General features: G+C 64.5%; 1 protein-coding gene across 6 annotated transcripts in view; it reads left to right on the top strand.

The window, feature by feature from the left end:
• Positions 1-16,080, top strand: part of MGMT (O-6-methylguanine-DNA methyltransferase) — a 109,383-nt gene that overhangs the window by 74,335 nt on the left and 18,968 nt on the right. For all 6 annotated transcript variants that reach the window (XM_045854298.1, XM_045854297.1, XM_045854296.1 and 3 more), the window contains one exon: positions 13,553-13,713. In XM_045854298.1, the coding sequence (XP_045710254.1) occupies positions 13,553-13,713 (161 nt within the window). The remainder of the gene's footprint in view (positions 1-13,552; positions 13,714-16,080) is intronic.

Raw genomic sequence — 16,080 nt, forward strand, 5'->3', positions numbered from 1 at the left:
AGCCCCGCTGGAGGGGGCGGGGCGGGGACGGGGAGGAGTGTGTGACCTCGAGCCTCCTGCTGGCCAGAGGGGCCGCCCGTCCTACCCCCGGCTTCCCGGGGGCGGGGAGCCTCTCCCTCCAGTGTCCCGGGAGGCCGCGGGGCCCACGGTCACATCGGCCTGGGGCCAGCGCGCGGCCCCCGGGCTCCCCGGGGGAGACCGGAGTGGGAGTCCGCGGGCACAGGAGGCCCTCGGCGGCGCGCCCCCTTGCTTTGCTGGGGGAGAACCGCGGCCAGCTGGTCATGGACGTTGGATGTTAGAAATGGACCCTGTCGTGTTTCCCGGGCGACCGTCTTCGGGTCCTTCCGGTGGGGATCCTCACCGCCGGCCCTCCTGGGTAACCTACTCAGACAGACACCGTTTCTCTGGTTCTGGTGTTTGTAGGGGTGACCTTGGCGAGTGCGGGAGAGCCTGTTGTCCTTCGTATCCCAGGGACAGGCAGAGACAGGACACCTAGGTGTGCAGGTGCCGTCTCAGCTGCCACCACCCCGGACTGGGCGCCGCCCCCCCAGCCTCCTGGGTCGTGAAGCGTGACTCCCCCGGCACAGCTGGCTCTGGGCCGTCGTCGACCTGCCCTTCCCCTCCCTGGGGCAGAGGACGGGGGGCCGGCTGGAAGTCGGACGGAACTCAGGAGGCCCAGGGACGGACACACACACACACACACACACACACACACACACATGTGCACGCCCACACCCCTTCCCCCCGCCCCCAGCCTGGCCTCCGCTGGTCCTTTCCCCCGCAGGCGGGCTGGTGCCCCTGCACAGCCTGAGAGGCTCTGTCCGCGGAGTCTGCGGGGGTCCCCCCTCCCCGAGGCCGCCCTCAGCAGAGGGCTGGGCCAGCAGCAGCCGCGTTGAATGCGCCGGTCCCCCGAGAGCCGCCGTCCCCTCGTCACCGGCCCGTCCCTCAGGTGCGGGGTCCCTTCCAGAGCCTGTTTGCTGCATTAATTAGTCCTGTGGGGGCCCCCGGGACCAGTAAGTTAAAGGGAGAACACTGGGAGAGTTTTTTTAAAGGTCATTCAACTCGAGAAAAACCCGTTTTTTTTTTTAAAGAAGCATTTTATAGAAATGTTCAATGGCAAAGCAAAATGTGAAGTATTAAACGGTTTTTACCATTGCGAACAAATTGCCCCTTTTCGTGCCATTTCCATCCTCCTCCGCTACATTTAGCCCGCTCTATTTGTCTACCTAATTCCCGGCAAACGGAGGGGTGGCCGCCGCCGCCGCCGCGCGGGCCCGGGTGCGTGACGGCGGCTCCCTCCGAGGGGGAGGATGGGGGGACCCCGCACACGGAGCGCTCGTCACAGGGGTCACTCGAGTCGGGGCGAGCCCCCCGCCCCCCGGCCTGCGCCGCTCTGCTCCCCCGGGTGCTTCTCCCTCAGAACTTGGCGTGATCGGGGACAGGACTCCCCAGCGCACGGGGAGGTCGCTGCGCCGGGCGTTCACCCCACAGCCGGCTCCGCGTGCTCCTCGGAGAGAGGCAGGACGCCCGCCCCTCTCGGGGCTGCCCCGCCCCCGGATGGACTGGATTTCCGCGAACAGTAGCGCAGCCCACGCTCCTTTCGTGTGCTCCGGGGACCCGGACACGTCCCGGCCGATGGCGGGGGGACGTCCCGCAGTGGCCAGAGCGTCCTTTTCCTGCTGCGAGTGTTCGGCGTCGGTGACACAAGCCCCAGAGACGTGACTGCGAGGAAGCGGCCGTCGGCACTGGGGACCTGAGCTGGTTACGACGGCGGCGGGTGGATGGAGAGACTGTCAGAGCGGCGCGGTTCGCTGGAGGACGAGGACCGGGACGCGGGGCAGATGCTGCTCAGCTGTTCCTCGTCTCCCCCCCCCCCCCCGGGGCCACGGGCTCCGTCCAGCAGCTGGGAGGTCCGGCCGGGGCTTTAGGGCCCGGTGACTCTGCGTCCCTGCTGGGCCCCAGCGGCCCAGGAGCGACAGCGCTGGAGCTCCGTGAGGGTGGAGAGAAGGGTCTCCGGCAGCCCCGCGCACGGTCCCCTGGGTGGGGGGAGAGGAGCGACCCTGAACCCCGGAGGAGAACGTGAGACTGGCAGCAAGATGCTTCCCGTGTGCGCGCACCTGCCCAGCAGGCTTCCGGTGAGGGGCGGGGCTTGGAGCCGCCAGGTGGGGGCTGGGGGAGGGAGCCCCGCGGGCTGCTGCGCCGGGCGGTGGTCCTCCAGCAGAGCCCGCCCTTGCCTGGGTCTCTGGGGGAGGGGAGCGGGTGCCCGCCGGGCGGGGCAGGGCAGCGTCTCCTCCCGGTGCTCTGAGCTCACCCACGGGATGTGGCGCGGGCGGGTGAGACCCTCCCGGGCACGACTTGTCTCAGGAGGGTCCTCACGCCCGGGTTCGAAACTCCAGCCGGGCAGCCCGAGTCACTCCTGCCCACGTCGGACAGTGACTGTCGCCCGTGTGGCGTCTGGAGCTGTGACCGCGGAGTCCCGTGACCCCGCCTCTCTTCAGGGTGGGGTTCCCAAGTCCCTCCGCTCTCTTCTGCCCCTTTTCCCAGGGCGGGGTTTCCCCACGTCCAGGCGTCTCTTGTTAATCCTTCTTAGCTGCCCGGCGCACGTGCTCCGGGAGCCCTTTGCAGCGGGGACAGCGCGCCCGCCTTCCTGGTGGCGCCGTGTGGCGCCCGGCAGTGCGGTGAGGGCCCCGGGGGAGCAGCGTCCCAGGCTGGCATCCTTGCAGGGAGGCTGGTGGGGGCCAAACCCCCGGGGCAAGAGCGGCTTCCCCCCGACCCCCCGGATGCAGGGCGAGACTTCAGGAGCCACCACGCTCCGCCCTTTGCAGGACGATGGGGCCGAGGGAGCCCCTGCCGCCTCACCGTCTGCCGCTCCGGGTCCCCGGCGTGGGAAATGCTTGGGCGAGGTCGCGGCGGGTGCCCCAGGAGCGCGGGCGGCGGCAGGAGGGCCTCCCGGCCCCCCGCGGGGCCCCCACTCCTTCAGGGGTTCTCACGTGTCCCCGTCGTCCCAAGCTGCTTTTCCTGGCTTTGACTTGGAACTGTTTAAAGCCACGCAAGATCACTTTTGAAATTTCAAGCAGAGAAGTATGAAAGTCCCTTTCCAGAGGCAGTCGCTTTTGATCCTCTCGAAGACAACGCTGTTTCTGTTTTTGTGAGCGTGCATGCCTGTTCCGGCAGACCTTGACGGCGCGGGAGACGGTGTACCCGTCCCCTGAGCAGGTGCTTCCCTGCGGCACAGGGCGCCCATTCTCCGTAGTGGCACATCGTTGCACGGTGTCGATTGTACTCCCTTAACCCTTCCCCTTCCTTTGGCAATGCGGTGGCTGGCCGACCTTTTACGGAGGGTCACCAGGAGCACCCGTGGGTGTGCGTTTCCGTGGGGGAGGTCCCAGAAGGGGGACCCCCGGGCCACAAGGCACTCCCCCTTAGAAGGTTCGAGGGGTGCAGCCCAGGCTTCCGGCGCAGAGCCCCTGCCCTCTCACAGCCCCGAGCGTCAGCAAAGGGTGTCCGTTTCCCTGCATCTCCGCCAGCGTGACATTTCCAAAACGGTTCTTAGTGTTCGCAAGATTGACGTTTCTTTGGTAACTGTGGAGGTCATACACTTTTCTCTTTAATATTTATTAGTCAAGTGTATTTTTTTTCTCCGTCAGCATGGTTAAGCATGTTCTCCACTTTTCCCCACTGTTTGTCTATTTTTATTTTTAATTCAGTGACTTTTTTACAGTGTAGCGCTTAGTCGTTGGTCCGAGGCCGCGCCCCAAAGAGCCGGAGAGAGAACACGCCCGTGCGGGCGGCGCGAGGCTCCCCCGCAGGCCGGCGTCTGTGTGGGGGCGGGGGCCGGACGCCTGCCCGCACCGACCGCCCCGCTCGGGTCAGCGCGCCAGTGACCCTCCCGTGTTTCAACTCAGGGACGTGTCCACCTGGTGTGCGTGTTACCACGGCCTGTGGCCGCGTCCCGAGCCCATGCTGACACGGTGCGCCCTGTCGCGGCGCCTCCGACGCGAGGGCAGCCCTGGGTGAGTGGCTCCTGCCACCCGGGGGGCCGTCCCGGGCCCGCCACGCGGCAGTGGTCCGCTGCGGTAATTGCCGTGGAAACGGGGAACCCTCCCGAGGTTTTCCGTCTAATCATTTATTTATAAACCCGGAGGTGGCGCTCCGCGGGACGTGCAGCGGGGGTCGGCGTGGCGCTCAGAACGCTTGCGTGGTGTTTACACTTCACCGTGTGTTTTTTTAATGGCGCCCCGGCCCCCACGACTGCAAAGGGACCCCGGTCCCGGGCCACGCCGCGCCGCACCGCCGCGTCCCCCAGGCCCCGCCACTTCATTACCAACGCCGCCGCCGCCGCCGAGCCCGTCCCCTCCGCGCCGGCTGAAGTGCGCGTGTTTTCCCATCTCATTACTCCAGGCTGCATACAATTAATTTTTGCCTATTAATGAACCCCTCAGTGGCGGGGGCGGCCGCCTGCACCACCTCACCTAGTGGGGAAGGGAAGAGGGCTGCTGCGCTCGGCCCCCCGGACTGCGTGTTTATTGTGGGGTTTGGGGGGAGGTGCCGTGGCGCATAAACCAGGCCTTGGGAGGGGAGCTGCCCGAGAACCCGGCCGCGGGCTGGCTGCGGGCGCTGCGAATCGGCGCCTCTGGTGGCGCAGGGAGCAGAGGGAGACGCAGGGGCGGCCCCGCTCGCTGGGGTCTCGGGCCCGGGGGACGCTTGCAGGAGCCTGCGTGGGGGGTGGGGGGATCGGCTTTCTCCTCCTGTGGCCCCGGGCCTCCCCTCGCTCGGGCCGCCCTCACTGGACGCCTGTGGGTCTTCAGCCTCGCTCCGTGTCCGGAGCCTCTGGTTAAATCGGTGACTGAAAACAGGTGACGGCGCACGAGTGGCCACGGTCGCTGGTCTCAGTCCACGGAAGTCCCGGAAAGTGGGCGGAGCCTGGAGAGCAGGAGGAGCACCCCCACCCCGACCCGGGCCTGAGGGGCCCCCGGCTTTGGACGTGCGTTTAAATCTCCTGTGAGGACATCGGTGGCCTTGCGGAGTCACTGTCGGAAGCTCCAGAAGTGGACACCGGGGGCCCCGGGGGCCGGGGGCTGAGAGAGCACAGCACGTTCTTCCCAAAGCGAACGTCCTCCACCCCACCGGCCACCGGCAGGGTCCGAGTGGGGGCGGGTCTCTCACTCCCACTCGGGGGGCAGGACGGACCGGGGGCAGTCCTCCGTGAGCACTGGCACATCAGCATGCATTTAAAAAAAAAAGAAAGTCAAAATTGGTGAATTTTCGTGTAGCCATTTTTATATTGAAGATGGAAGAAAATACGCAAGTTTCGGCATGTTATGCCTCATGATGTCAAGAAAGGTAAAACTGCGAGAGAAACACACACACACAAAAAAGAAAGGATTTGTGCCGGCGTGGAGCAGGTGCGGAGACGGACCGAACCCGTCAGCGGGGTTGTGAGGCTCCGTGCCGGAGACCCCTCGCCGGACGGTGCTCCCCACGCTGGGGCCGGCCAGTCGGAGCGACAGCGACCAGACCGAGGCGTTGATTGGGAACAGTCAGCGTTCTGTGGTGGGGGACAGCCGGCACCCTCACAATGCCCAGATCAGTCCCGTCGTTGGGGAAAATGAAAAACCTGTTTTGTTTCATGGGAAAAAACATGCGGACTTTTTGGCCAACCCAATAGATTTTCTTTTTTTAAGTTGTTTCTCCAACTAACATTTTCGTGAGGATCAGAGAATGCTTTTGTCCTCAAAGGGTTCCAGAGTTAGGCCTGAGACTCGGCTCAAAGCCGAGAAGTCAAGTAGATTGAGCTCGGGGGCCTCCGGGAGCCACGGTCATGAGTGGGAAGGGTGCTGGGCCTCCAGGAAGGCCCAGGCGGGGGCGGGGCTAGAGGTTTGGGACCAGAAGGACTGTGGACCAGGAACAGGCCCTGCGGGCGTGGGGGGCAGAATGAGGGGGCCCGGAGGCCTGCGCCTGGGCACAAGGAAGGGACAGGCTGGCAGGCCACCTCCGAGCTCCTGGCAGACACATCCTCAGCGGCGTCTCTGGCTGCCCCCCCCACCCCGTCCCTCTTGAGTTTGGAGTGCAGGGGCCAGGGGTCCAGCCCAGGCTTGGGCGCTGGGAAGTCCGGCCTGCCCGCCCGGGGCCGGCCCGCCAGCCTCCCCCGTGTCCTGCTGTCAGGGGGCACCTGCCGGCACGTGTCTGCCGGGAAGCCCTGTGCCGGCCCGGCCCCTCCCCTGGGAGGCCCGGGGACCGGGTCCAGGCAGGGAGCTCTCAGCCAGCAAGTGTGACGGCCTCCCTGGGGCTGTATTGATTTTTCAAGAGGAGGGAAAAGGCATATGAAATGAGACCTTCCAACCCGCTTTGAGTGGAAATCGCTGCTTCCTAGAGGAAATTTTAATTGGCCGGCTTTGCTGCTAAATGTTTTCCACCCTGTCCTTCCTCTGCCTCCTCGCCCGGCCTGCCCCTGCTCGTTCCTGGTGGAAGCACCCCCACCCCCACCCCGCAAGGCCCCCGTGAGGTCGTTGGTTCTCGGCCGGTGGACTTGGGAGGGGCGGACCTCGGGGCGTGGCTGGGCCGGGCGCCCTGGACGGAAGATGGGGTGCTGGGAGAGCAGCCAGCCGGGGACCCCGGGGTGGGGTGGGCGTGGCCTCTCGCCGGGGTGCGGGGTGACATCACCCTCTGGGTGGGAGCGCTCACTCAAGAAGTACCAGTGTTTCTTCTTGTAATCCACTACTTGCAAATATTGGTACTCTGGAAAAAAGATTTATTTTAATAACGTTTCAGTTTTGTTCTGTAGTCAGCGTTGTTTTATGACTCCACGTCCTTGCCAGAAAGCACATTTTAAGAGTTTCAATTCAAAATTAAATATGACCTCAGTGTTTTAAAATACAGTTACATTAACTGTCCATTTCATAGTCGCTTAAGGTTTTCTTGGCCGCTGACGCACAGTCAGGACGCGGTCTGATGTCAAATCCAGAGGTTTCGGCTAACAGGTTCCAGCTGCGACCGTGCGCGGCCTCTGAGGCCGGGGCCGCAGGCGGCAGGCTCGCCTTACCTGGCGGGCTGCGCTTGTCTCCGCAGACCCCCCTGGGTTTGCTTGCTCGGAGGGGGCATCTGTTACTTACTGAGCGCCGTGCGGGCCCGTTTACCAGACAGGGGACTGCGGGGCAGGCGTGGCTTACTGACGAGCACCGTGCGCAGGTGAGCGGGGCACTCCCGCACCGTCTGCTGCCTGACCTGCCACCTGGAAGGAGCTCAGCCCGTCTCACCCCGCCTCTGTGTCCCGGGGGACGAGGGACGGGAGGGGCCTGGGCTGCCTGAGACAAGGACTCCCTCCCGTGTAAAGGAACATTAAGGCGTTTAGATGGAAACATGCCCTTCCTTGAAGGGTGTGGGCCAGTGGCGCCCAGTGGGCCGCCATAGACCCTGCAGTGTGGGCACCTCCTCTCTCTCCTTGGAAGCTTCTGGAATGGAACGGAGCTAGAGCCGGTGCTCAGGTTCCGTCGTCCCTGTAGCATAAGGCGCTGGGGGTCCCAGACCGTATTCCTGAGCGGCAGGGAAGGTTCGCAGAAGCCACCCACACGGAAAAGAGAATCCCCATGCTGCGCAGCACCCACGCCGTCGGGAGTGGGGCCTGTGACCCTACGGGTGCCTCATGACAAGGCGTGACCACCCCTCCGCTTCGTGGCGGAGGCCCGGAGGGTCAGGCCTCGGGCCGGGCTGTGGCTCCGTCCCCGACGCACCGCTTATCGTCCCAGAGCTCTGGGCCCCGTCCCCTCTTCTAGACCCTGGGGGCCACACTGCCCTCCTCGGGGGCCCCTGGGAGGGGCGAGCACGGGGCAGGCCCCAGTCGCGAGCCTGGCACGGGCCAGCGCTCAGGGCAGCCTGGACGTTCCACGCAAGACTCCCCTCGAGCCGGTTCCGCACGGTGGGTCCTCAGCGCCGCTCAGGGGACCCCGCCGTCCCCAGGTGCCAGGTCGTGTCACGGAGGTGCGGCAGGGAGACCGCCCCTCGCCTGGCACTTCCGCAGTCGGCGGCCTCGACTGGCCAGCCTCGGCTGTGTCCTTGGACGTCGGGTGTCCACCTGCGCGGTAGGAACCCAGCGGCTCCGCGCCCGTCTCCACCGTCCGCGCACCCTGAGTGTGTCCCGTTCTCACGCCGCTTTCCCCTCGCCTCTCGCTCACCTACCGCAGGAAGCAGAGCCCCTCCCTCTGGCGCTTCAGTTCCTCTCCGCCCCTAAAACCCCGAGTTCCGGCGCAGGCCCTGGTTCGAAACCCACCTCCTCCTTTTCCTTGCGTGTCCTGGCAGAACTCGGACGGCTCAGGAAAGCGTCTGATGGCCTCCTGCACCAGGGAGGGGGCTCAGAGTGGGGACTGCCGCTTTGGGCCACGGGCGTTCCAGAGTTAGCCCGAAAGACACTCGAGGTCGACCAAATGGCCCATTTGAAATGTCATTCATTTGTCTGCGGTTCCTGTTCATGGGCCGGTTCCTACCACGGCCCTGCTTCCCTCGGCGTGGAGGGGAAAGTTACTGGGTCCTCCCGAGTCACCTGCCACCAGAGACCCTTTGGGGGGAAGTGCCCTTGTGGGAACACCAGTCATGGGGTGAGACTCACGGAATGGGTCCTTCGAAGTTTTATTTCTACAGATATTTCTCCACAGATGAGCTAATTCCTGACGGAACTGTAATAAACCTACTCAAATAGCAATTCGATGAGGACTTTGTTATTCCTGCTCCACGTTCTTTCTTTCGTTCAGCTGTTTCGTTCCTAGCGTGGAAGCATCTTATTTGTAAGAAGCTCAGTTCAGCCGCAGAAGAAGGCTGTGCCTCTCCCGCGCGCGCCGAGAGGGCGGCGGAAGCAGCGCGGACAGCAGGCCGTCTGAACTCTTCATGTGCCACATTCACAGTATTAATAACTGCGCTTCCGCGGTTGTCACATCGAGTGAAAGATCTTCATCGCCGGCTGTCTTCGGGGGCCGCGCCGAGACGGGATGCATGCGTTTAATAAATTGTGGTCTCAAGTAGTCGTTTTTGTAAATAATTAGTTTCGGTGAAAGAATAAGTTAGCATATTGTATGCATCTAATGTTGCAAATGTACACACAGCAAACTTTGCTATTAATCAACAGCCAAGCACCGCGAGTGGGGTCTCATACATAATGAATTGTGCTTAAGCCTCATGGGTTTCTTGATAGAAAAATAAAAGAAAACACAAGTGTGGTAAGCTTTTGAATAAAATTTAACTAGATTGCTCTGCATCCTGTAATTGTTTTGCAATCATGAGGGACCTGATAATTCATCTATAGTTTTGGGGTGTTTTTATCTTCATCTGTCAAATAGGAGAGATTTTTAATGATATGTTAAAGCGTTGATAAAATAGTCTTCCTTTCAATAGTTTCAACATTTAGGGAGAAAGAAAATAGGCTTTTTTAAGGCCCTCTCGTCTGCCAAGCGTACTATTTAAATCGTCTCTTAAAAACGTTTTATTATTGCTGATGTATTTTTAACAGTCAATTATTTTTAAAAGGAAAATATGCCATTCTTATGACATGTGCCTTACACGGGGAGGAGTTGAAAATTTACAGAAAAATTTCTCCGTGCTTCTGGGGGTGTTTTAAACACGACAGTAAATTCCCCCGTGCTCTTGTTTACGTTCTGACGTCACCCTGAGGCCCCAGCATGAAGGGCCGAGGGTGTCCATTGAAAACTGAGATCGCGTTTAAGCAGCAAACCTGCGACCACCCGGAAAGTGGGTAGTGGAGGCCCAGATACATTCAAGGCTGCTTCCTCCTCCCTTTGCCATCGACCTTGACACGGCAGCCCAGGGGGCCCCTGCGGGGTCGGAGACGGAGGCTGGTTCTGGGGGGGCAAGAGACGGCGCTCACCAGGCAGGGGGCCGTGTTTCTGTCCTCTCGGAGGTCGGGCGTCCTCCCCACGCCACGCCGCGGGCCAGCAGCCCCAGAGGGCGTGTCCACTCAGCGGGGTCCGCCCAGAATGCGTCCCGCGTGAAGGGGCCGCGCCTGAAGTGCCGCGTGGCCAGGGCTCGGGGGCCCCCCTGGCACGGGATGTGCACGTGGGGGCCCACGGGATTCCGTGCAGACCGGCCCCCCAGCCTCACCGAAGGGCCGTCCCGCCAGCTCCCTGCCTGCCCGATTCCGGGGCAACTCAGAAGAATGCGGGTCCTTGGGACTTTCTGGGCCAGCCTCCAGCGTCACCAGCTAACATCCCCAAACTGTGAGGCTCAGCCCCACCCTGAGGGGTTGGAGGTCGGAGGTCAGAGGTCGGAGGAGCGCCGGGTCAAACGGGAGGCACTGGGGCTCACGCACTCTCCCTGGGAGCGCTGCCCGGCGCCACCCAGACTGGAGGGAGCACTTAGGGCCTGGGCCTGTTTTCTTCCGTCACGTGGGACTTGGGCCAAGTTCGTGCCGTTCTCACGTCTTTGGGGAGTAGGATTCTCTCAGAAATGAGGACTTGGCGGTTCTTTGATGCCAGTGAGGTCTTGCGGCACCCACGTCTCCTGCCACGTTAGCTGAGGTCTAAAGCACTGAGCGCGTGGGGCGTGGCAGGCCCACGTCAGGGCCACGCACACCGCACATCGGTGGCCGCCACGCCTGCGTCCCCTGTGGCGGAGAGCCCGGCCGGCCTCCTGACCCTGCCGCACCCCCCCGGGAGGGCCGACGGGAGCCGGCACAGCTCCCCCCTGCGGCGTGTGCCTCTGTCCCCGGGGCCACCCGTGTAAGTGTGCTGCAGCCGCCGGCCCCCGCGTCCCCGGGTGCGTGGCGGCCTCCCTCCGTCCACGTCGGCGTCCTCAGACGCTGCCGGCAGGGAGGGAGGTTCCCCGTGACGACCGTCGGTGCTGGGCAGTCGCGCGTCCCCCGTTAGCACGTCCAGGGCGGGTGTCGCCAGCCTCGCTGCAGACAGTTCAGAGGTCGCTTCGGGGTGAGAAACAGGTTTGCTTCAGAGCGAACCCCACACCGGTTCTGCGCCGGGACACTCTTCCTGCCAGCCCGGGAAGGGACGGGTCAGGGCCGCCCCTAACGGGTCGCAGCTCCAGGGGCACCTTGCACAGGCTCTCGGACCCACGGACGTTCCGGAAGCTTCCCCCGCAGGCAGTGTACCGCGGCCGTCTCTTCTCACGGAGCCCCCGGGGTGGCCAGCAGCTGCGTATTTCTCGAAGCCCCTGAACCGAACCACGTGTGACCTCGCGGTCGCTGTGCTGGGGCACCTGGGGTCGCCGTCGGCCCAAGTCGGAAGGCTCAGCCGAGCTGGGTCCCCTCTCCTGCCACTAGTGGGGGGGGGTGCAGACGGCCGGCGTCACGACGTGCGCCCCCGGGACGGGCAGCTGGACCCGGAAGCCCCCTCCCTGCTCTGTCCCACTGGACGGGACCGCCGCCGCGCGACCCTGGCTGCAGCGCCAGCCCTCGGGCTGCATGCGTGGCGGTGCCCAGGTGTCTGTCCCCCGGGGTCGGGCGCCTCCCTGCGCACAGCCGGGTCGGCGTTCGCGTGCCCGCAGTGGGGGAGTTGCTCAGACTTGGGACGTGAATGAGTGTGGGCCCCGGAGCCGTGACGGTGGGGGTCTCCGGTCCCTCGGGTGTGTGGGGGGTTGCGGGGGGCCTGGTGGGTGTCCTCCTCCACCGTGAGAGGGGCCGTCGGTGGCGCCCGGAGACGGTCACACCGAGGCTCTCTCAGGGACGAGCCGGGCAGGGTTGCAGGAGAGGGCAGGGCAGGGCAGGGAATGAATCCCATTTGATCGTAGGAATGGAAATGTGTCATGGCTCTAGAAACCTGCTTTCATGTGTGTGTGTGATGCCACTCGTTTCAAATGTAGCAGCATCGTTAAATCCCGGCTTCGGAATCAAAGCGCTTTAATTGCGTTTCGCCCGTGAACAGCCGCCCAGCGCCGACGGAGAAAGAGTTAAAAGGAGAGCCGCAGAGTAAATCAGAGGCTGGGGTCTTTAGCACAAGCATAAAAAATCGATTTAAGATGAATTTTACTACTACAGAAATTCTTCAGGCGCCCTGTTCGGGGTGGGAACCTCGGGGAGCCCAGCTCACGCCTCACGTCCCGAGCAGCAGCGGAGGCCGAGGCCCCGGCGTGGGCAGGGGGCAGGGGCCTGGGGTGCCCGAGCGTCCGGCCCGTGTCACCGGGGACGTGCGAGTGGGGAGGGGCGGGTGAGGACAGGGCGTGCGCGACGGGGGAAGGCGGCCTGCGGGTCTCGGCCTCGCCCACCTGCCCTCGGGTCGCTGGCCAGTGGGGGGTGGGGGCGGTGTGAGGCTTCGGGAAGAGCCGCTTGTACCTGCGTTTCGGTGGCTCTTCCGCCCTGGCCTCGGGAGCCGTGGTGTCCAGAGGGAGATGGGAGAGACTCTGCCGCCAGGACTGGGAAGCCCCAGGAAGCGTGCCCGGCGTCCAGGGCCCGGCAGGGTGGGAGAGCAGGGCCCCCGGGAGGGGTCCGACTGGTTTCCTCGGCCAGCGGAGCAGCGCCCCCAGAGAGTCAGGCCCTGCCAAGGGGCCAGGGCCTCGAGGGGCAGCTGCAGGGTCCAGGGACAGGAGAGTCACCGCCCGGCGGGATGAGACAGAGCCATCTGACTTGAGTCTCAAACACGCTGGGTTGAAACAAGCAAATGAAAGTGAGCTTCAGGAGGTAAAGGGGAGACCGGCAGCCCTGACAAACAGCAGGACTCGGAAAAGGAGCAGATGGCACAGAGCGCTGCCCTGACGTCCCACACCGGACGGGCACCGTCGAGTGTGGGGAAGAGCAGACCGAGCGAGGGCGCAGCCGCAAGCATGCGGTCAGGAGCTCGCGAGCGCCGCTCTGTTGGCCGGGCAGGGGAGGGCAGCGCTGCAGTTCCTTGACCAGGGTTTCGGGGAAGAGTGTTCCTGGGGAAAGGCTCTGGTCACGCGCTCTCGGCGATTCGACAGGTGACAGGAGACACAGACGTGCACCTGTGCGTCCCGGGAAGGGGTAGGGACGCTGCCCCGAGAGTCACCCTGTGGCTGCCCGCCTCTGGCTGGGCGACAGACACGCAGAGCCCCGGAGAGAAGCGCCGCGCCCCAGGATGCCCCTCCTGGGGACCGCCCCTTGTTTTCAAGGACGCCATGTTTCTTTTGTGGGGAAAAAAAACCCTCACCCGAGGGGGTATTCATTGATTTTGGAGGGAGAGCATGTGAGAGACAGGAAGACATCGATTGGTTGTGCCCAGTACACATCCCAACTGGGGACCAACCCACCACCTGGGTATGTTCCCTGACTGGAGATCGAACCTGCGACTTTGGGGCGTAGGGACAACACTCCAACCAACCGAGCCGCCCGGCCGGGGCAGCATGTGGTGTCTCTGAGAGCTAAAGGTGGACGCACGGGGCGGGGGGGGGATGGCTCTGGGGCGTCTCAGCCTCCGCCCTCTCCCGGCCACCGTCTGCCTGTGGCACAGCGCTCGGAGACGCGCCCGCCCATGGGTGGCTGCAGGTGCCCCCCCTTGTTCGTGCACTGCTGTTTTCGGGTTGCCTTGCAGATGTGTGGGCCGGGGTCCCCAGGTTTATTATTAATCTCCTGTTGTCGCTTCCACAGCCCCACCGAGGCCCCCGCTGCTCCTGAGCCGCCCGGCAGCCCCGCGGCAACGGCCGAGCCCCTGGCGCAGTGCGAGGCCTGGCTGCACGCCTACTTCCAGCGGCCCGAGGCCCTCCAGGAGCTTCCCGTGCCTGCCCTGCACCACCCCATCTTCCTGCGAGGTCAGTGACCCCCCGCCCCCCGCTCGGTGTGCCCTTCAGGGCGCGTGTCTCATAGCACCGCTCGCCTTACTGACCGTACCGACCGACTGGGCATTCTCCAACCATCCAGACAGAGACGGTGTGTGGCCGCGCCGTGGGACGGGAGCATGCAGTCCCCACCGTGCCGAATGGCTGCGTTGGTCTGGGCGTGCGGGCGCCTCAGCCTCGGCACAGGCGGGGAGACGCTGCAGGCAGACCCGCTCGGGCTCTCGCCGGGGAGGTCTGAGCAGGAGCACCGCTGAGCGCTGTGCACTTTCCAGTCGGCCCCTGGGGGGTGGGGGGGGGGGGCTGCCCCGCCTGCTGGCCGGCCGTGCAGACGGGAGGCTTGCATGTGGGCCGCTGGCCGCGTCCTCGAACCCGGCGCTGGCCATCCCGGGGGGGGGGGGGTGCGGCGCGGAGGGGGTGGCAGCGACGGGTCTTGGGTCTTCTCAGACAGGCTCCCACGGAGCTGCCCGGGCGTCCCCCGGCGAGATGCTCTGCTGTTCGGGGCGGGGCGACCCCGCGGGGGCCCGGGGACTTTCCCGGCCATTCCTGTCAAGCGGCTGTTTGGGTCCTTCCTCACGCTTTCCGGAGGTGTATTCTGTGCGGTGGCTTTTATCGTCGTTTTAATATAAATGAGCATTTCTGTACAGGTTTTGTGTGTGTGTGTATACATATATGAACACATACCTACATGTACCTAAAGAATGCATACACGCATGTACTTCAAGAAGAAAATCACCCTGAAGTCGTGGGTAAGTTTAAAGTGAACTCGAACTTAAAAATGGAATTTACTGAGTAAGTCCAATGCTAGTCTAATCACCGCTGTGATTTGCAGCGCAGACAAAGCGGCAAAGGGAGCCCAGTTTTCGGGGGGCGGCGGGCAGAGGGACCCCGAGGAGCCGAGCCGACTGAGGGCTGAGGGGGACAGAGGAGGAGCCCCGCCCGTTGCTGCGGCAGCAGATGCGTGTCTGCGGGCCCCTGGCGTCTCCCTGGGGCTTCAGGAGAGCGGGCCGCGGCACCCGGGCCGGCTGTCACACTCCGAGTGTGCAGACGCCTCCCCGTGGTCCCAAGCCCCCCGCCCACCGGCCCCTCCGAGCCGGCGCGGCTGTGCAGGCTGCAGCAGTTGGCCGGGCGGGCGGGCGGGCGGGCGGCCAGCCACTGACCCGGGCCTCTCTGCTCTTACTGCCAGCCCGGGGTGGGGGCGTGCCCAGCACCCTCCAAGCCCCTCCTGGGGGCCCCTCCCCTGGGGCGCCGGAAGACCAGCCCCAGGCCACCGGCCTGTCCAGGTCCACCTGCAGGAGGACGCAGCTTCCTGCGGCGCATCAGCCCTGACGCTCGTCCCTGCCCCGGAGGAGGGGCGCTCCTGCCATCGACCCTCTCGGGGCTGCCCGGCCCCCGTCCACCCTGGACCCTCACTGCCCCCAGCAGCCCCCAGGGGGTCGGAGTGCTCGGGCTCAGAGCTGCGCACCCCGGGTCGAGGCTGCCCGAGCGGAGAGGACACGGCGTCCGCCGGGCGGCTGCTGGGTCTTTCCGGCACTGCAGCCGCGGCCCCGCTGGCCCTGGCCCTGGCCTCGTCCGCGGGAGGCTGGCCAGGCCGGGTCGGAAACCGCCGGTGCCCGGGACCGCTCTCTCTCCGGCCCGACTGGCAGCCGCGCGCTGGCACGTTGGTGGGTTTCCCGGGCCAAAGCGCCTGAGGTGCGGACGGTGACTCGGCCGTTGTTGCGCGGCTTCCCCCGCGGCCTCCCGCCCGGCCACTGGCACGAGCGCTCGTGCTCTCCGTACCCGGCAGCCGCGTCTTGGACGAGGGCACAGTCGTTAAAGTCTCAGCTGTGATTCGTTCAGGCAAACGGCGTCTGCGAGTTCCTGCTGTATCTGTCTCAGTCCCCTCGCCTGGGGGACATGCGTGTCAGAATGTTCTGCACAGCGTGTTCGTGACATCATGCCTACGGTTTCTCCTGTTCTCGCCCTCCTCCCCAGACACATCACGATCTCAGGGAAAAGCATACATGTGCACCCGTGTGTGTGTGTGTGTGTGTGTGTGCGCGCACATGTGCCCGGTTTTGAGAATTTCTCTCCCGAGAAACTTACCAGAGAGTGGACGCAGCTCCCGTGGGTGCGTCGCCGAGTGCTGCACCCTGCGCTGCGCTCACCGTTCTCAGCGAAGCGTTGTGTGTGGGACACGTGGTCGTGCGCGCTGACGGCGTTTTGCCACCGCCCTGAAGTTCTAGGTGCCGTGTGCCCGTGTGCCCGATCGGGAGCTTGGCCCGCAGCCAGCGGAGAAGGCGGGGCAGCCGGCGTGGGGCCCGTGGTTCTGACCCGGGGAAGGCGAGGGCACATGGGCCGCAC

This window comes from Phyllostomus hastatus, unplaced genomic scaffold (genome assembly GCF_019186645.2).
Source record: "Phyllostomus hastatus isolate PE091 unplaced genomic scaffold, TTU_PhHast_1.1 phas_scaffold_1066, whole genome shotgun sequence".
NCBI lineage: Eukaryota > Metazoa > Chordata > Mammalia > Chiroptera > Phyllostomidae > Phyllostomus > Phyllostomus hastatus.